General features: G+C 63.5%; 4 protein-coding genes across 4 annotated transcripts; 3 read left to right on the top strand and 1 right to left on the bottom strand.

Moving 5' to 3' along the window:
- Window positions 1–780: 780 nt before the first annotated feature.
- CHLRE_30g758197v5 (uncharacterized protein) lies at window positions 781–4,096 on the bottom strand. Its single transcript, XM_043073004.1, has 3 exons — window positions 3,273–4,096; window positions 2,885–2,984; window positions 781–2,004 (listed from the first exon to the last, which is right to left on the bottom strand). Exons 1-3 carry the CDS (start codon window positions 3,320–3,322, stop codon window positions 1,708–1,710), a joined length of 447 nt encoding a protein of 148 aa, XP_042914071.1. The 5' UTR covers window positions 3,323–4,096; the 3' UTR covers window positions 781–1,707.
- Window positions 4,097–4,526: 430 nt separating this feature from the next.
- Window positions 4,527–7,852, top strand: CHLRE_30g758147v5 (uncharacterized protein). Its single transcript, XM_043073003.1, has 4 exons — window positions 4,527–5,079; window positions 5,269–5,693; window positions 5,883–6,764; window positions 7,420–7,852. The coding sequence occupies exons 1-4, from the start codon at window positions 5,073–5,075 to the stop codon at window positions 7,462–7,464; spliced, it is 1,359 nt and encodes a 452-aa protein (XP_042914070.1). The 5' UTR covers window positions 4,527–5,072; the 3' UTR covers window positions 7,465–7,852.
- Window positions 7,853–7,906: 54 nt separating this feature from the next.
- On the top strand, window positions 7,907–14,222 carry CHLRE_30g758097v5 (uncharacterized protein). The gene is made up of 6 exons (XM_043073002.1): window positions 7,907–8,687; window positions 8,785–9,425; window positions 9,493–10,193; window positions 10,263–12,345; window positions 12,468–12,883; window positions 13,286–14,222. Exons 2-4 carry the CDS (start codon window positions 8,869–8,871, stop codon window positions 11,615–11,617), a joined length of 2,613 nt encoding a protein of 870 aa, XP_042914069.1. The 5' UTR covers window positions 7,907–8,687; window positions 8,785–8,868; the 3' UTR covers window positions 11,618–12,345; window positions 12,468–12,883; window positions 13,286–14,222.
- Window positions 14,223–14,276: 54 nt separating this feature from the next.
- Window positions 14,277–17,672, top strand: CHLRE_30g758047v5 (uncharacterized protein). Its single transcript, XM_043073001.1, has 8 exons — window positions 14,277–14,960; window positions 15,132–15,210; window positions 15,276–15,318; window positions 15,581–15,744; window positions 16,027–16,050; window positions 16,202–16,313; window positions 16,692–16,804; window positions 17,253–17,672. Exons 1-8 carry the CDS (start codon window positions 14,816–14,818, stop codon window positions 17,299–17,301), a joined length of 729 nt encoding a protein of 242 aa, XP_042914068.1. The 5' UTR covers window positions 14,277–14,815; the 3' UTR covers window positions 17,302–17,672.
- Window positions 17,673–18,017: the final 345 nt, after the last annotated feature.

Raw genomic sequence — 18,017 nt, 5'->3', positions numbered from 1 at the left:
AAGTGCTCCACAGCAGCGCGCCCGCCCCCCGCGGGCCTGAGGCCCACATACCCATGCGGTCCCCCAGCATGAAGCCTGCGTCCGTCACTGGCGGCGCCGCTGCCTGGGGCGCAACGCAGGCCCACAGCTGCTGCAGCCACTTCCTCGCCTGCGCATAAGCTGGACACTCCAGGAAGATGTGTGTCAGGCTGGCCCACGCCCGCGGGCCAGGTGGCCCGCAGGCGGGGTGAGGACAGTGCGCCCCCAACCCCCCGCACCCCGTGGTCACCCGTGGCCGAATGCCCTTGCCCGCCTTGTACAGCCCGCAAGGCAGGTAAGCATGTTGCAGCCGGTACACCAGCACCTTTGCCCCCCGACTGGCGTGGCTGTCCCACAGCCTCCGCCACGTACCCCGCAGAAGGGACGCATCCGGGGGCGGCATGCGAGGGTCGCCCTCCACCGCCGCCGCTGCTGCCGCCGCCGCCGTGGCAGGCCCAGTGCTAGGTCCCGCCCCTCCCGCCGCCTGCTCCTGCAGCCGCGCGGACCGCCGCGGCCCCTCACCCGACTGCTGGGACGGGGACGCATACGACTGCAGTTCTCTCGCCGGCGTGTTCTGCAGCCCGGCTGCCGCAGAGGTGCGGTGAAGCCAGGGGTCCAGAGCCACCAGGTTATTGTGGAAGTGCTGCGCCGCCGTGGTGGTCAGCTGCGCCGCTGCACGCTGCCACTCCGCCTCCTGCTCCGCCAGCCGCGACTGTGCCGCCGGCTGGGGCCCCGAATCCCCCGCCTGCTGTGTTTTTTTTTTAAAAGTCATCCTTACAAGGTTGCGGTGGTAGACGCACTACCACCCTACTGCCAAGGCAGCCTGGATCATAATACAGAACCTCGATAGGGCCAGAGATCAGAGAAGAGAAGAGAAGTTTGTTCCACCACACACCTACTGGAGACCTCAACAGCCAGGTGACACCACACACCTACTGGAGTTCTCAACAGCTAGGTGACAACTACAGCCACTGCCATGACCACACAGATCATCTAGAGCTCTCCAGTTGACAGGCCCAGAGCTCCACTTGAATCTTGGATCTTGAACTTGAAAGCTCTCCAGTTAGTTGCAGGCCCAGAGCTCCAGCCTTGTACCCCAGAGACTCCCTGCACCACAGGGAGGGTCTACACACCACCAAGGTGTGGATGGGTTTTGGTAAACCAGGGCCCTTCCTGGTGGGGTGACCGGGATTCGAACCCAGGATCTCTCGAAGCCTTAACGAAATCGGCTTGAGTGTCTTAACCATTTAGAATGTTATGTTCAAATCCCGGTCACCCCACCAGGAAGGGCCCTGGTTTACCAAAACCCATCCACACCTTGGTGGTGTGTAGACCCCCCCTGTGGTGCAGGGAGTCTCTGGGGTACAAGGCTGGAGCTCTGGGCCTGCAACTGGAGAGCTTTCAAGTTCAAGATCCAAGATTCAAGTGGAGCTCTGGGCCTGTCAACTGGAGAGCTCTAGATGATCTGTGTGGTCATGGCAGTGGCTGTAGTTGTCACCTAGGTGTTGAGAACTCCAGTAGGTGTGTGGTGTCACCTGGCTGTTGAGGTTTCCAGTAGGTGTGTGGTGGAACGAAAACTTCTCTTCTCTTCTCTGATCTCTGGCCCTATCGAGGTTCTGTGATATGATCCAGGCTGCTTTGGCAGTAGGGTGGTAGTGCGTCTACCACCACAACCTTGTAAGGATGACTTTAAAAAAAAAAAAGGTGCGCAAACCTGCCAAGGCCCATGGCCTTGCTCTTGTCCGGATGGACACGGGCGTTGGACGCGCGGCAGAACAGCTGTACTGCCGCCATCAGGACCGGCCCGTCCACCGCCGGGTCGCGCGCCGTGAGGGTCGTGTCGTCAGCGTGGTGGGCAGCCGGTGGCGCCTGCTCGCCGCTGGGTAACAGGGGCGTGCACAGTGCCCCTTGCTCCACCTGCCGCCTCAGAAAGGACGTCAGTGGCTGCAGCTGGATGACCCACAGGGGTGGTGAGGCGGTGCTGCCCTGCGGCAAGCCGTTCAGCACTGGGAAGGCGTCAGAGAGCATCCCGTTCACACACACGCGGGCAGAGCCGTTGGCAGTGAGCAGGCGGATCCAGCGCAGCATGCGCGGCCCAAACCCAAGTCCCTCCGCGGACGCATACAGCCATACGCCCGGACTCCACCACCACGTGGGCGTGGGTGTACAGCGACGCGCCAGCGCCAGCGGGGCTGCCTGCCCGGCTGGCGGCCGCGGTCGGCCACATGCGGAGCGCGGGTGTGGAACAGCATCCGCCGCAGCCAGCCACTCAGCCGCCAGCGGTGCCACCACAGTGGAGGGTTAGCCTGGACCAGCTGTGGGTGGCTAACGCTGCGGGGGCTGTGTCCTACGTCCACCACACGGGGCGGCTCTTGGAGCCTGGACCTGGCGTGCTGCCCCCGGCGGTGCATGGGGCGTGGCAGCCTGCCTGTGTGCTGCAGCATCGCAAGCCGCGGCACCTGTGGACCTTTGAAGAGCGGGCGGCGTACGATGCAGCATCACCAGGGGAACGGGCGGGGGCGTGGCCTAGGGCGCCGTACTTCCTGGCGCCGGAGGCTGGGGTGGTGGTGCACCCGGAGCACTGCCGGATTGCGGGTGTCAGCTTGGCGGACTACACGGTGCGGGACGTGCGGCGGGCCATCACCGCGGCTAACCCGGCCGCACCTCCGGCTCCGGCCCGCCCCGCAGCCATGCCGTGCCCGGCGCCAGCACAGCAGGCGGAAGGGTCGGGGACCCAGCCGGCGGCACAGTCGCGGCTGGCGGAGCGGGAGGCGGAGTGGCAGCGTGCAGCGGCGCAGCTGACCACCACGGCGGCGCAGCACTTCCACAATAACCCGGTGGCTCTGGACCCCTGGCTCCACCGCACCTCTGCGGCAGCCGGGCTGCAGAACACGCCGGCGAGAGAACTGCAGTCGTATGCGTCCCCGTCCCAGCAGTCGGGTGAGGGGCCGCGGCGGTCCGCGCGGCTGCAGGAGCAGGCGGCGGGAGGGGCGGGACCTAGCACGGGGCCTGCCACGGCGGCGGCGGCAGCAGCGGCGGCGGTGGAGGGCGACCCTCGCATGCCGCCCCCGGATGCGTCCCTTCTGCGGGGTACGTGGCGGAGGCTGTGGGACAGCCACGCTAGTCGGGGGGCAAAGGTGCTGGTGTATCGGCTGCAACATGCTTACCTGCCTTGCGGGCTGTACAGGGCGGGCAAGGGAATTCGTCCACGGGTGACCACGGGGTGCGGGGGGTTGGGGGCGCACTGTCCTCACCCCGCCTGCGGGCCACCTGGCCCGCGGGCGTGGGCCAGCCTAACGCACATCTTCCTGGAGTGTCCAGCTTATTTTTTTTTTGAGGAATCATCCTTACAAGGTTGAACAGGGGCAGACGCGCTGCCCCCCTACTGCCCGAAAGCAGCCTGGTCCCCGAGACCAGAACCCTGACAGGGCAAGAAGAGAAGAAAAGAGAAGAAAAACAGAAAACAAACACCTCAAAAACCGCCACGTAGTACGTACTGAGTACTAGTACGCCTCTCCTGGGTCTCAGTACGGCGCAAAATACGCCAGGGGGGCGGGGGGCGAGGGTGTGGGGGTCGCCGGCGGGTGCTGGTGGCCGGTGGTCATGCCGTGTCAATGCGTCGGTGGCACAGTGCAGTGGCGAGAGGCAACATAGACGCAACATAGGCAACGTCTTAAGCATAATATGATTCTGTGTGTGTAGTTGCTCACAACCAAAAGCCTGATATCAGTGACACGATGGCCGATGCCATGCGCGAACCGAGCCTGCCCTATTGGATACGCGCAATGGAGCTCTGGATGGATAAACTTGATGGTCAAACAGTAGGTAAAACAGGCTGCGCAGTTGTCACTCCGCTCATTTCTCGACATTTAATAACAAGTATGCGTTTCCAACAGCATAGCGAGCTGTAACGGCCTCGAGTATGGTCATGTATAGTAGGATACAGGGAGGATACTAAGGAGGAACACGGAGAGCGAAATTTGCAATGGGACCGGGCATAGGCTGCATGGGACGTACTATAGCACGTACTAACCCTTGCTCGCCGGCGAATTATAAGTGAATTATGGTGTATTGTACTAGAAAGCTGTGTACTGCATATTAATACGCGTATTATAAGAAAATGGCTAGTACAGTGCAACCCTGAACCACCCCCATCCATCCCACCCCACCCCACCCCGACCCGGCAGACAGAGCAGAAGGCTGGCCCCCCCGCCCCCCGGGAGGGGTTGCACAAAAACACCGCCAGACCTAACCCAAGCACCAGCCTACACCACAGCCTAACCGCAAGAACCACCACCACCGCGCGCCAGAAGAGGAAACACCAGCGCTACGCACTCGCCCCGCCCAAACCCACCCCACCCCCACAAGTCGGTTGCTTAAGCAACACCCCAGGAGAACCGGCAGAGGAGACACAAGCAGAAAACTAAACGGGCCAGATGTGGCGCTGACTAGGCAGGCTCCAGCCCGCTGCAAGACGCGCTGTGCAGGAAGTCCCACACTTTACTTTACTTTACTTACTTTACTCTCTTCTCTTGCTATTCTTGCATCCTCCTTTCCTTCTGCACAGCTTTGAAACAGTCGACGTCATTTCTCTCGCGCTGTTCGACTTGCTTCCTTTTGTATTCGGCTTCTTAAGGCCTACGAACCACTGTGAAGCAGTTTGCATTTGTGGGCGTGCTCATTTTTGGTCAGTCCACTTTGCAGCTGTAGCGCGACACTCCCTCTCCAGCACCCTTCAGCCTATGCCGGCTTGTGCTTTGGAATTTGACACCGCTATGGAATAGGATTCTGGCGGTTCAGGAGCGTCGCAGTGGAGTTGGCGACATTTCGCTTGTCGGCATTTTAACATCTCGGCGAGCACCACACTTCACCAGCTTGGAGCAGGCGGCGTATCAACCTTTGTGGTTGGTCATTTGCATCCGCGCGTGCAAGCAGGGTGCTTTGGGTGTGGCGGTCAGGGGAGCCCTGCAGCACTTGGCTGTTTTTTTGGGGTGTGGCTCGTCTTCGTGCCCTTGTTGCCTGGCGCCCGGCTGCCTGGCGCCCGCCCTGCTGTGATGCCCTGTGAGTGCTGATCTTGGGTAGCTATGCAGTTGCTGGGTGATCCTGGTCGGTTCCGCCTGGTGTCTCAGCGCAGCCAAGACACCAGGGGCCAACACCAGCCATGCAGCACACACGCCCACGGCGCGGCCGCAGCAGCACATGCTGTGCCGTGTGGGGGGCCTGCGTTTGGGCATCGCCGCCCACTGCCAGGCTTGGCAGCGGACCGCACCCCTGCAGGTGGGGGCAACACTGCCAGCCCGTTCTTCAGCCCCGGGCTGCAGCTCCACCTTGCCCTGTCCACGCATAGCGTGGCGCACGGCGTGCAGGACCTGACGACGCAGCCTCAGGGCCCCAGCCTGCCTACCTACCCAGTCCTTCTGGTGGGTGCCACCACGGGGCTCCCAGAGGGCGAGCAGCTGTCCTCAGCCGGCGTCCGGGAGGTGACCAGTGCTGCCCTGTCAGTGCTGGACACCATGTGCAGGCAGGGCAACCAGCCGCAGCTCTTGCAGGGCCACTCTCTGCACAGCACAGGCCGCCCCTCCCGCACGTTTGCGGGCCTGGCCTTCAGCCGGCGCGCGACCAGCGCCAGCAAAGCAGCCTTCACTGCGGAGCTCATGCGCAAGTCGCCGCTGGCGGTACCGCTCCAGCGCGGTCAGGCTGTCCTCACGGTTCACGTGCCAGTGGACACCCGTTGTTCAACCTTGTAAGGATGATTCCTCAAAAAAACCCGGCCCATCATTCCGGGCACCTACACCGTCACGGTCAAGATGGTAGGGGGCCCTGTGTGGGGGGCTTTCCGCGGTCGCACCGATTTGGTGCTGCAGGCGGGCGGCTATCCCACCACCTCGGACCCCTCTAACCTGGCGTGTGCTTATGTGGTCTCAGAGCAGTGCGCCAAATCGGTGGGCCCCAAGGGGGAGCCCCAGGCCCCCGCAGGCCAGGGCATCACCAACCACATCTTTGCCTGTGTGCGGGGCCCCATCTGGGACCCGCAGCTCTCTCACCTGCACTGTGCCAAGTTTGAGATGCCCGGTGAGGAGCCCATGCAGGTGGAGGTCCGTGGCGCCCCCCAGGCGGCTGGGACGGCCACGACAGCTGCGGCAAGCAGCCCTGCTCCGGCTGCAGCCGGGGTCGCCGACCTGGGTGGCAACACCTTGGGTCGGGCAAGGCCCGCGGCTGCCATGGCGACCGCCGCGGACATCGTTGACCACGTGGGGGACGTGCAGATGCAGGAGGCGGCGGGTTTGGGTGACGCGGCGGCTGCAGCTGGTGGCGCCAGCGGGCCACACAGCGGGGCCCCGCCCCCGCTGCCCGTCCTGGTGGCGGGGGGAAGCAACCGTACTGCTGCGGCTGCCCTGCGGGCCGCGCTGCAGCAGCAGCCCTCTTCACAGCAACGGGTGGCAGCGGGAGGGTTTAGCGGGGTCCAGCCGGCGGCAGGTGTGGGGGGGCCGCCGGCGGCCAGGCCTCGCCCTGCCGGTGCTGGGCTGGCTGATGCGCAGCAGCAGCACAGTGGCGCTCCCGCGCCACGGCCGCCCTTGGATCAGCGGGCAGCCGCCGGGCAGGATCAGGAGCAGAGCACTGTGATGCAGCGGTACTTGGCCGATTTGGCGGAACTAAATCTCCATCAGCAACGGCGGTTACAGCAACAGCAGCAGCAGGAGCTGCAGCGCCAGGGGCAGTCGCCCAGGCCCCGGACCGGCTCCCAGGTTGGGGTCCTGGCCACGCGGGGGGGGCAGGACGGGGCGGGCGGTGGCGCTAGCACGGCGGCGTCACGGCGTGGGCAACGTGTTGACATAGTTGACCACGTGGGGGACGTGCAGATGCAGGAGGCGGCGGGTTTGGGTGACGCAGCGGCTTTTTTTTTTTGAGAAATCATCCTTACAAGGTTGAACAGGGGCAGACGCGCTGCCCCCCTGCTGCCTGAAAACAGCCTGGTCCCCGAGACCAGAACCCTGACAGGGCAAGAAGAGAAGAAAAGAGAAGAAAACAGAAAGCAAACACCTCGAAAACCGCCACCAACCACCCCCAACCATCCCACCCCACCCCACCCCGACCCGGCAGACAGAGCAGGAGGCTGGCCCCCCCGCCCCCTGGGAGGGGTTGCACAAAAACACCGCCAGACCTAACCCAAGCACCAAACTACACCACAGCCTAACCGCAAGAACCACCACCACCGCGCGCCAGAAAAAGAAACACCAGCACTACGCACTCGCCCCGCCCAAACCCACCCCACCCCCACAAGTCGGTTGCTTAAGCAACACCCCAGGAGAACCGGCAGAGGAGACACAAGGAGAAAACTAAACGGGCCAGATGTGGCGCTGACTAAGCGGGCTCCAGCCCGCTGCAAGACGCGCTGTGCAGGAAGGCCCACAGCCGCCCAGGCGCTGCGACGCCAGCCATAGCTAAAATACACCGGCTGCTGTCACGCCAGCTCGTGTGACCGGACACGGCGAGGGATAGTGCCGGGAAAAGCTGCCTAACGTCAGGGTTAGGGTTGTTGCGGCTGTCGGGTTTAGGGCAGTGTCAGTGTGGAACGGGTGCCTCCCGGGCCCCGGACGGTAGAAGGCTGAGTCATTGCTAGCCTTATTCTGTGGTGCTTTACGGGTGTGGAGTACGTTAGAACGCAGTTTGTAGATGCCGTTATGACGTGGTTATGACGCGGCTAAGGATTTGCGTATCCGGATGAGGCGATTCCCCCTTGGGGCGCCGTTGTTTGTGTGGTCACTAGCTCGAGACGACTTGTTCTGTCTCGAGCTCTCTGGTACGGCTTGCTGGTTAGCGATTTCACAGACAGAACCCCGCTGTGCCTATACACGGCCAGTGGTAATACGCATTTAACCAACAAGAGGTCTTACCAGAATCGATATCTCGCCAACCTAAATTAGTCTGTGCGCTCAGCAAGGGGCAGTGAGCCACGCAGCACCAGCTCGAGACAGAACGACGGAGCCGTCGGCGGCCCGTTAACCTGCCCTACATCGATTTCTGAGCGGCCAAGCCGCGCGCGCTCTCTACGCCAGCTCAGGGCTCACAGCCTAGCTACTGGGAGTTAAGCCAGGATCACATCCTGCGCTTGCGTCAAGGTTTAGCTGCGGCGAGCGCCGGGCCCTCTCAGGGTCAAGTTCCTGCCAGCTACTTCCTGCCTCACCGACGTCTTGGTAGTCAAGGGCCCACTTACGTACTGCAAGACAGTCCACAATTTCTGCTCTGGGTCACGAGAGTCTCGGGCGAACTGCGGCAGTTTTGGGAGCAGCGTGATTGGCCATCACGACGTGTTTCTTCCGAGCTGTGCACTAACCTTATTTCTACGCGACACCGCTTTATTTCCCGTGCAGTGAGCCGAGCGGACCAAGAGCTGCTCCAGCCTAGTCGCCTCGCGACCGTCCCTCGCGCTCGCTCCCCGTCTCACGGGCACGGCGAAGCCAAGTCATCTCGCCACCGCGGCATCAGTCCAGCAGCCCCTCGGGCTCACCACGACACCAGCTGCGCGCGAGCGTCTTCAGTGTGACCCTCGGTCACTCATCACTATTGGCTGACAAGCAGCAGTGCTTCAACAGCACCTGGCCTTAACAGCAGCAGTGTAGGGCCCTCGGCCCCGCGCTCCAAGCCAATCTTCGGCAACAGCAGCGACAGCGAGCGTTCCGGTTCAGGCACCGACAGCCGGCGCACGCCAGTCTACCGGTCAAGCGCCTCCGCCTCCTGTCGCCGCGCCACCTCCTCTTGCCGCAGCGCCGCCACTCCCAGTGGCCGCGCTGTTGCCACCTCTAGCACCCCCGGTGCTGCAACAACTTCTCCGACTCCAACGAGCACACCATGAGCAAGCTGCTGTTCAAGCCCATGGACCCCTGGGACCATCAGTCGGTCCCGCCGCTGTCCAAGCACCTGAAGGAGCAGCTCAACGGCACGCGCAAGTACCACGGCAACTGCGCGTATGAGGCCGTCCCTGTCAGCGAGGCGCTCCGCATCATCGACAGTGGACCCGACGCCAACACTGCCTACCACTTCTGGTGGGCCAAGGAGCGTCCCACGCTCCAGGCGCGCGCGCTGGCCCACCACCAGGCGGCCAACCCGGCGCAGCAGGGCCAGCAGCCGGCCCCCATGTGCGGTCACCACGTGATCGACTTCTACATCAAGCTGCTGCACGACCACTTCGCCCTGGACCGTGCCAGCTTCTACGAGGACCGCTACAACGGGCTGCAGCAGACCGAGGACAAGACTCCCTCCCAGCTGCTTGCCGACATGCGGCAGTGTGAGCCGCACCTGCACGCCATGCCTCCGGACAAGTTCGCGATGGACTTCGTGCACAAGCTGCACCGCAAGATCGTGCCCAACGTCAAGAACCGCTGGGACATCATCGCCGTCACCGGCTGGTACGGCCGCATCTCCGACATCGCCAAGGACGCCGACATCGCCTGGGACAACTACCGCCGCGAGCAGTCCTACCAGCGGCGCATTGGCGGGGCCGTGTCTGCCAGCAGCACCGGCGGCACCATGCCCGCCAGCAGCACCGGCGCTGGGCCCAGCAGCTCCTCAGAGTCCATGGAAATGCAGGCGCTGCTGCAGGCCATTCGCGCGCTCGGACCCAGCGACCGCGCCAAGGTCTCCCGCGCGCTGCAGAAGTAGTCATGGCGCATCAAGGATCAGCGCCGCGTGCCCTCGGGCGGCGGTGCCTTCCGCCGCGTGCCCTCGTGGCGGCGGCGCCTTCACCCGCGCGCCCTCGTGGCAGCGGCGCCTTCAGCTGCTCGCCCCCGTGGCGGCAGCGTGCCTTCATCCGCGCGCCCTCGTGGCGGCGGCGCCTTCAGCTGCTCGCCCCCGTGGCGGCAGCGTGTCTTCATCCGCGCGCCCTCGTGGCGGCGGCGCCTGCAGCTGCTCGCCCCCGTGGCGGCAGCGTGTCTTCGGCCGCGCGCCCTCGTGGCGGCGGCGCCTGCAGCTGCTCGCCCCCGTGGCGGCAGCGTGTCTTCGGCCGCGCGCCCTCGTGGCGGCGGCGCCTTCAGCTGCTCGCCCCCGTGGCGGCAGCGTGCCTTCATCCGGCGCCCTCGTGGTGGCGGCGCCTTCAGCTGCTCGCCCCCGTGGCGGCAGCGTGCCTTCATCTGCGCGCCCCCGTGGCGGCAGCCTATCAGCAGCCGCGTGCCTCTCAGGCGGGCGGTGCTTCCAGCTGCGCGCCCTCATGGCGGCAGCCTAGCTTCAACCGCGCGCCCTCGTCGCAGCGGTGCCTTCAGCTGCGCGCCCCCGTGGCGGCAGCGTGTCTTCAGCTGCGCGCCCTCGTGGCGGCGGCGCCTTCAGCTGCTCGCCCCCGTGGCGGCAGCGTGTCTTCAGCTGCGCGCCCTCGTGGCGGCGGCGCCTTCAGCTGCTCGCCCCCATGGCGGCAGCGTGTCTTCATCCGCGCGCCCTCGTGGCGGCGGCGCCTGCAGCTGCTCGCCCCCGTGGCGGCAGCGTGTCTTCGGCCGCGCGCCCTCGTGGCGGCGGCGCCTGCAGCTGCTCGCCCCCGTGGCGGCAGCGTGTCTTCGGCCGCGCGCCCTCGTGGCGGCGGCGCTTTCAGCTGCTCGCCCCCGTGGCGGCAGCATGCCTTCATCCGCGCGCCCTCGTGGCGGCGGCGCCTTCAGCTGCTCGCCCCCGTGGCGGCAGCGTGCCTTCATCCGCGCGCCCTCGTGGCGGCGGCACCTTCAGCTGCGCGCCCCCGTGGCGGCAGCCTATCAGCAGCCGCGTGCCTCTCAGGCGGGCGGTGCTTCCAGCTGCGCGCCCTCATGGCGGCAGCCTAGCTTCAACCGCGCGCCCTCGTCGCAGCGGCGCCTTCAGCTGCGCGCCCCCGTGGCGGCAGCGTGTCTTCAGCTGCGCGCCCTCGTGGTGGCGGCGCCTTCAGCTGCTCGCCCCCGTGGCGGCAGCGTGCCTTCATCTGCGCGCCCCCGTGGCGGCAGCCTATCAGCAGCCGCGTGCCTCTCAGGCGGGCGGTGCTTCCAGCTGCGCGCCCTCATGGCGGCAGCCTAGCTTCAACCGCGCGCCCTCGTCGCAGCGGTGCCTTCAGCTGCGCGCCCCCGTGGCGGCAGCGTGTCTTCAGCTGCGCGCCCTCGTGGCGGCGGCGCCTTCAGCTGCTCGCCCCCGTGGCGGCAGCGTGTCTTCAGCTGCGCGCCCTCGTGGCGGCGGCGCCTTCAGCTGCTCGCCCCCGTGGCGGCAGCGTGTCTTCATCCGCGCGCCCTCGTGGCGGCGGCGCCTGCAGCTGCTCGCCCCCGTGGCGGCAGCGTGTCTTCGGCCGCGCGCCCTCGTGGCGGCGGCGCCTGCAGCTGCTCGCCCCCGTGGCGGCAGCGTGTCTTCGGCCGCGCGCCCTCGTGGCGGCGGCGCCTTCAGCTGCTCGCCCCCGTGGCGGCAGCGTGCCTTCATCCGCGCGCCCTTCTGGCGGCGGCGCCTTCAGCTGCTCGCCCCCATGGCGGCAGCGTGTCTTCAGCCGCGCGCCCTCGTGGCGGCGGCGCCTTCAGCTGCGCGCCCCCGTGGCGGCAGCCTATCAGCAGCCGCGTGCCTCTCAGGCGGGCGGTGCTTCCAGCTGCGCGCCCTCATGGCGGCAGCCTAGCTTCAACCGCTCGCCCTCATGGCGGCAGCCTAGCTTCAACCGCGCGCCCTTCTGGCGGCAGCGTGTCCGCAGCAGCTGCGTGCTCCTGTGGCGGCAGCGTGCTCAATGGTGATGGGGTGCAGATGAATGTGTGGTTTGAGGCTGAGCCTGTCGTTGGGAATGCATGGATTGACCAGGCGCGTGTGGCAGGAACTTCAGCATTCCTTGCACGCTTGCCTTACGATAGCATTGCCACTGCCAGCACACCTGCCTTGCTCGGCTGCTCCTGCATCATGCCGACGGAGGGTTCATCATTGCATCGCATGAGACATGTTTGTGCCTAGTCTACCTAGCAAAGATGGTGAAGAGGTACGGGTTTATAACCAGCGCGACGTCTGGCAACCCTGCGTATGAGTCTGTGTGTGTTGCTGCTTGAGCAGCACTGCTACCATGTGCGCCTCTTGTTTCAGTGTGCCCGCCTGCATACCAGACCACAGCCCATTACGGTGCTGCGGCTGGGGGGGGGACATCAGCCAGGGCACGTCAGGAATGCGTTATCACGCGTTATGGCGTGACAGCTGTCACGCCAGCTCGTGTGACCGGACACTGTATTATAAGTTTTTTTATAATATCGTGTGACAGGTGTCACGTGATTTCGGGGGGATTTTTCTTTTTTTCCACATATGACAGCTGTCATGTGATGGCGAGGTGCTGCTTTGACTGATTGTGAAAGTGGGGAGGGGGGAGAGGTGTGTGTGTGTGTGTGTGTGTTGCAAGGCGAGTCAATGTGCGGGGCCATGCGGGGCAACCCAGGTGCTGGTGGACAGAGGAAGGGAGCGGGGAGCCTCTGGCTGCAAGGTGCATGTCGCAGGTGCATGCAAGTGTGGAGCGTCCAGGATTGATGGTTTCTGGGGGCGACTCGCAGGACCACTGCAAGGGGTGGGGGGCATGCTGCAGCAGATGCCAGTGGCAGGTGGGGAACCTGTAACAAGAGAAGTGCATCGTTATTGTGTTGTCCCACGCATCTAGGTGGAAAAGCGGGGTATTCAACGGAGAGGAATAAAGCTACGCGGTCCGTTGGGTCGTGCGTCCTGGTGGAGAGGGGCGCGAGACAGCCCGTGAAGGCGAGCGGGGAATCGGCGGGCAAGGGATTGCAATGGGGTCCGTGTTCTCTCTACCAGCGGGGTAATGGTCGCAGGGTTGCCACGTAGAATACATATACTGTGACGTTGCATCCACACCTTGCATCCTTGCCGTTGCATATTTATGTTGAACGCTAATGTCCGGGTGGGAATGAAGGCGCCACACAGTCGCAGGACTTCGCCACTTTTGCTGCAACACGCCGCCGCCGCTGCCGCCTACGCTGCCGCCGCTGCCGCCGCCGCCGCCGCCAGTCTGCAGCGATGCTGGCCGCTTACTGCCAACCGCGCCTATGGACGACCTAGGGAGGAGAGGATTTGCCCGCTATGTGTTGCAAATGAAGTCGAAGATGAGAATCATGTGCTCATGCGGTGTACGGCCTACGACCAGTTGCGTTTGGGTAGTGAGATCGATTTTACAGGCGGAATGCAGGCCGTCATGCAGAATACGGACCCAGCCAGGTTAGCCGCGTTCGATCCCCGTCGGATACTTCCCCCACGAAAAACACCTACCGCTACGCAGTACTCCGGCTTGCCCCTCCCCCCTCAGGGCGCTCCATGCCGTGCGCCCCGGAATGCGGTGTGGGGATGGGGTGGGGTGGGATGGACTGGCGGATGGTGGAAGTATCATATAGGTCTGCTGGGGGCTGCGAGCAGCCATACTACCGGTCATGATATTGCCTTCGGTCGCTCAGGGCGCCGCGGGCTGGGGGTGGGTAAGTGAGCGGGGATGGGGGCTCGGACTCAGCGGGGGCACGGACTCAGGGCGTGGAAGCCAGCGAGAAGCGGGCGAGAGTAACACCGATGTGCCGGGTGATGTGCGAGCAGAATACAGAACGCGGCATTCTTCATTACGGGGAAACGAAAACAGATAGCGCCAACCTTTTGCGCCTCGCGCTTTCGCGCGCAATTTCCAGGATCCTCCAACGCGTCGATTCCTCCGTCTTGCGTCCTTAAGTGCCGGGAGCCTTGATTATCGATACAATTTGGGATATATTGTATGTTGCGCTGGAGCTCTAATGCAAACGCTGCGCTTGTGCGTTTACCCCGCTCTGGCATAGGGCTTGCGTTTTCATAATGTTACGCTTTGCAATACATACATAGAAAGGCGCATTATTTGCACGACAAATTTCGCTGCGCTCGGGTTTCAAGGTTATAACTCAAGTCAAAACTGGAATAACCGGGAGGGCCCCCCGCGGCGAGCTCGATGCGACCGCAATGGCTATTGCCCCTCCCCCTTCGGGGGAAGGGGCAAGCCAACCACACGCCTGGCTGAGGGTGTGGGGGGGGGGGTGACGGCGCAACGCTGTGAGGGCGCAGACACCCACAGCCAGGCGTTGGAGGGCTCCCGATAATGCCCCCGTCATCACGCGAGTACCTTTTACGGGGGATGTGTTAAGTCGTCTTTGCTTGAGCTGTGGTCTGCCGTGGTCCCTTGCTCCGCGGACCAGCAGAACAGGCGTTTGACGGACAAAACGTGCTCCGTCTCGGTATGTTACAATTATTCGCAGTTCGTGACGTGACTGCGCTGACGGGTCTTTAACTCTGAAATCGCTAAATGAAAGTCGTTCAAGTAGCTCAAGCAAAGACAAGCTTGCTTGAGCTCTCTCACGCGTTAACCTCGCGATCTCCGCATAGCCTGACTGCTAACGTCTGGCGCCCAAACACACGAGGCTTAGCAGCATAGCATACACACGATACACTAAGAAACGCGGCGGCCTGAGCCCAGTCAGACGGCTCAGCCACCCGGTTCTGCGAACACAACGCATGACACACGCTCCTGGCACGACCGGGACCTCCCCTCACAGCCTCTTGCGGAACCCTGGGTCTTGCCCTTCCGTCTGCCGTACGCGCATCGGCACAGCTAAACACAGCACGGTGACACGCCATGCTAGGTGACCCGCTGAGGCGTGACATCTAGGCCGCAGGACACACGCACAGCGCACGCACTAACGGTATGGAGGGTCGGAAAACTTAGTCGGGCGGGGAAAGTAGTGGGAGGAGTGGGAGAAGTGTCTGTGTGTTTCTGGGGAGGCGGGAACGTCGCCCGTCGGGACTACGCCAGTTCAGAAAAGACAGAATGGAAGGTTCCAGACGAGGCCGCATGGGCCGCGGGGGTGGGGCTGATTTTTCCATCTGGGCGGAGAAGCTGGCTCTCGAATCCGCTAACAACGGCTACCCCCGCTACAACGACATTTTCGAGCCTTGGGCTTCAAGAAAAACAAGTATGTCGGCGGAAGCTTGCTCCATAAAATCTTGGATAGTGAGATATATATGCCTCTGAGAGGCCCAAAGCCTGGGCTTGACGTCTTGGACCGTGTACCCGGGGAGTCACCTGTTGTCCAGGCTTACCAAAAGCCGCGTGGCCCGCATCAACGATTCAAGCACCGATTCAGGTATTACAATTCTTAAGAGCATGAGCGGCAGCAGCAGCGTGCCTCCGGGCCCAACTCAATACCCGCAGGACTCGGCCGGGTACGTGCCCCAAGCAGCGATAACGTTTGCAATTTGCCTGATGAATCACACGTGTACTTTTGCAGGTCACATGGCTCTGGAGAGAGCCGGAACGTGCAGGAGGAGCAGGTGCGCGGGGTGCTTCAACGGGCAGGCAGGGGCGGGCACAATTTGAACGGGCGGGCGGCTCACAACGGCATGATATGCAAGGAGGCAATGGGCTTGGGGCAATGTGGTCCGGGTCTGTGGTGGGGCATAGGGGTGGAGGAGGGCGAGCCGTGGCTCCCAGCCACGGCTTCAGGTGTGGGCAGGTACGGTAGCAAGGACTTGCCGGTACTGATGCACTTCCTTGCTGCATTGGTCGCTGTGCCGGCCTGGCTTGCCTATGCAGCTGCCAGTGACAGCCCCAACGCTGGACCGGGCGCGCCAGCAGCATCTGGATGATCTGCGCATGCACATTGAGGAGCTCAGCAGCCTCGCAGCAGGGCCCGGGGCAGCGCCCAAATCTGGCTCCGGCATCGCCTGCAATGTCAGACTCTGGCGCTTGAAGTGCTGGTGAGGGACTATGGCGCATGGGGAATGGCAGGGGGGTTGCGCTGGAGGGTCAAAAGGTGGTCTAGGTTACTTGCCCTGCGGCGTTGTAGGTCAGCGTAGTACAAGTATACCGTATTGCGATTATAGCTATCTAGCGTGGGTGCACACGGCTGCTGGTAGTCTCGCTCTGAGCACTCCCTTCCATGCTAATGTAGTCCCTGACAGCATTGCTTCCTTTGCTCCCTTGGCTGTCTTCACCTCGCCATATGCGCCATGCTTGTGCCCGCGCTACTCCCCTCTCAGGCGCAAGCACCCGCCACCGGCCAGGTAGATGCGCATCAAGACCAGTAGCGGCGGCGCGCATGGGGTACCAGGGCTGTGAGGGCGCAGCAGCGAGAGCGCGGAGAATCTGGGAACAGGCAGTTGCAGGCAGTTATAGCATGACACTGAGTATTCACTGTATGCACTGGCTATGGAGGTTGCATCAGCAGGTCAGGTCAGGCAGAGGTCCAAACCGGGCGCTGCTGCGCCTGCTGGTGGACAAGTACGCGCACCTGGTGGTGTACATGGACGAGTACTACACCAGCCAGGTACGCATGTGCTCATAAGGACTTGGCAGGGGCCACTACAGGGCGCAAGCACTCAGCTGCATATGAATGTGTGAAAGCAGGTGTGCGCAAAGTGTGGACAGCGTCTGCTCGGTAACGGGCAGCGCTGCCCACCAAGTATTGAAGGACTCCAGTCCCGGCCGCGTGTGCGGCGCCAAGACCAGCCAACGCTAACTCATCGAATAGATGCCCGGGAGCAGGAGGGCTGAGAGGGTCGGGGCTAGGAGGCGCGGGTCCGGGAGGAGCCAGAGAGGAAGCAGGAGAAGGAGTCGCTGTCGCCGTCGCCGTTGGCCACATTGCCGTCGCAGCACACTCCCTTGCACTGCTCGTCTGGGTCCAACCACCACCTGTTTGCCGCAGCGCCAGCAGCAGTCGGGGTCACCGCGGTCGGTCCAGCCGTCGCCGTCGCCGTCGCCGTCGCGGCCGACAGTAACAGAGCTCGGCGGACAGCACGGCGCGCTGTGGGGTCGAGGGCGAGGCGAGGTAGCATGGGGCGGTGGGAGGCAGCACTTGTATGCACACGCCTGCTATCAGTGGTAACAAGGCTGCTTAGCGCCAGATAACCAACAACAGAATCAAACCGCACCTCACACGGCGCCGCACTCACCGGCCACGGCGGACCATGGGCGGACGCGTTGCGTGCAGTAGTAGTGATGCTTGTGAGGTTGCCCTCCCAGCCCGTGAGGCTGTTGCGCGCATTAAAGGCGATGTTGAGCTGCCCGGTGCCAGGATGCTGCTGGGCGGCTGGCGTCGTTTGGGGCCAGGAGCGGCCAGGGTCAGACTCATGTGGGTCACACGTTGTAGTAGAGCAATAAGCCGCAGGCGGCCGTGTTCCCATGCTGGGGCTGCTGTGTTAAGTGTGTGCGTGCGATGCTGTGTGATGTTATATTGTCATGCGCACCGACTGGCCCGCACCCGCAGAACCTATGACAGCAGGCATGCCAACACAGTGCCGGGAAAAGCTGCCTAACGTCAGGGTTAGGGTTGTTGCGGCTGTCGGGTTTAGGGCAGTGTCAGTGCGGAACGGGTGCCTCCCGGGCCCCGGACGGTAGAAGGCTGAGTCATTGCTAGCCTTATTCTGTGGTGCTTTACGGGTGTGGAGTACGTTAGAACGCAGTTTGTAGATGCCGTTATGACGTGGTTATGACGCGGCTAAGGATTTGCGTATCCGGATGAGGCGATTCCCCCTTGGGGCGCCGTTGTTTGTGTGGTCACTAGCTCGAGACGACTTGTTCTGTCTCGAGCTCTCTGGTACGGCTTGCTGGTTAGCGATTTCACAGACAGAACCCCGCTGTGCCTATACACGGCCAGTGGTAATACGCGTTTAACCAACAAGAGGTCTTACCAGAATCGATATCTCGCCAACCTAAATTAGTCTGTGCGCTCAGCAAGGGGCAGTGAGCCACGCAGCACCACATCAGCCAGGGCACGTCAGGAATGCGTTATCACGCGTTATGGCGTGACACTGCCGCTGGTGGCGCCAGCGGACCACCCACGGTGGCCTCGCCCTCGCTGCCAGCTCTGGTGGCGAGGGGAAGCACCCGTGCTGCTGCGGCTCCCCTGAGGGCCGAGCGGCAGCAGCAGCCCTCTTCACAGCAGCGGGTGGCAGCGGGAGGGCTTAGCGGGGGGCAGCCGTCGGCAGGTGTGGGGGGGCCGCCGGCGGCCAGGCGTCACACTGCCGATGCC

Source organism: Chlamydomonas reinhardtii (genome assembly GCF_000002595.2).
Source record: "Chlamydomonas reinhardtii strain CC-503 cw92 mt+ unplaced genomic scaffold scaffold_30, whole genome shotgun sequence".
NCBI lineage: Eukaryota > Viridiplantae > Chlorophyta > Chlorophyceae > Chlamydomonadales > Chlamydomonadaceae > Chlamydomonas > Chlamydomonas reinhardtii.
The sequence above is the reverse complement of the archived record's forward strand: the minus strand, read 5'-3'. Positions and strand labels throughout refer to the sequence as shown.

What these genes read in the sequence shown, in the direction of transcription:
- CHLRE_30g758197v5 (XM_043073004.1), bottom strand. Translation starts at nt 3,322, where the DNA reads ATGTGCGTTAGGCTGGCCCACGCCCGCGGGCCAGGTGGCCCGCAGGCG. An exon ending in CCAGGTGGCCCGCAGGCGGG is followed by an intron (nt 2,985 to 3,272) that starts GTGAGGACAGTG and finishes CTGCTCCTGCAG; the next exon opens with CCGCGCGGACCGCCGCGGCC. An exon ending in GCAGCCCGGCTGCCGCAGAG is followed by an intron (nt 2,005 to 2,884) that starts GTGCGGTGGAGC and finishes GGCTTGCCGCAG; the next exon opens with GGCAGCACCGCCTCACCACC.
- CHLRE_30g758147v5 (XM_043073003.1), top strand. An exon ending in TGCGCAAGTCGCCGCTGGCG is followed by an intron (nt 5,694 to 5,882) that starts GTACCGCTCCAG and finishes TTGGTGCTGCAG; the next exon opens with GCGGGCGGCTATCCCACCAC. An exon ending in GGCCCCGGACCGGCTCCCAG is followed by an intron (nt 6,765 to 7,419) that starts GTTGGGGTCCTG and finishes CGCGCTGTGCAG; the next exon opens with GAAGGCCCACAGCCGCCCAG.
- CHLRE_30g758097v5 (XM_043073002.1), top strand. Translation starts at nt 8,869, where the DNA reads ATGAGCAAGCTGCTGTTCAAGCCCATGGACCCCTGGGACCATCAGTCG. An exon ending in ATCATCGCCGTCACCGGCTG is followed by an intron (nt 9,426 to 9,492) that starts GTACGGCCGCAT and finishes CGCCGCGAGCAG; the next exon opens with TCCTACCAGCGGCGCATTGG. An exon ending in AGCAGCCGCGTGCCTCTCAG is followed by an intron (nt 10,194 to 10,262) that starts GCGGGCGGTGCT and finishes CCCTCGTCGCAG; the next exon opens with CGGTGCCTTCAGCTGCGCGC.
- CHLRE_30g758047v5 (XM_043073001.1), top strand. Translation starts at nt 14,816, where the DNA reads ATGGAAGGTTCCAGACGAGGCCGCATGGGCCGCGGGGGTGGGGCTGAT. An exon ending in GGAACGTGCAGGAGGAGCAG is followed by an intron (nt 15,319 to 15,580) that starts GTGCGCGGGGTG and finishes TTGCCTATGCAG; the next exon opens with CTGCCAGTGACAGCCCCAAC. An exon ending in CTCTGGCGCTTGAAGTGCTG is followed by an intron (nt 15,745 to 16,026) that starts GTGAGGGACTAT and finishes CTCCCCTCTCAG; the next exon opens with GCGCAAGCACCCGCCACCGG.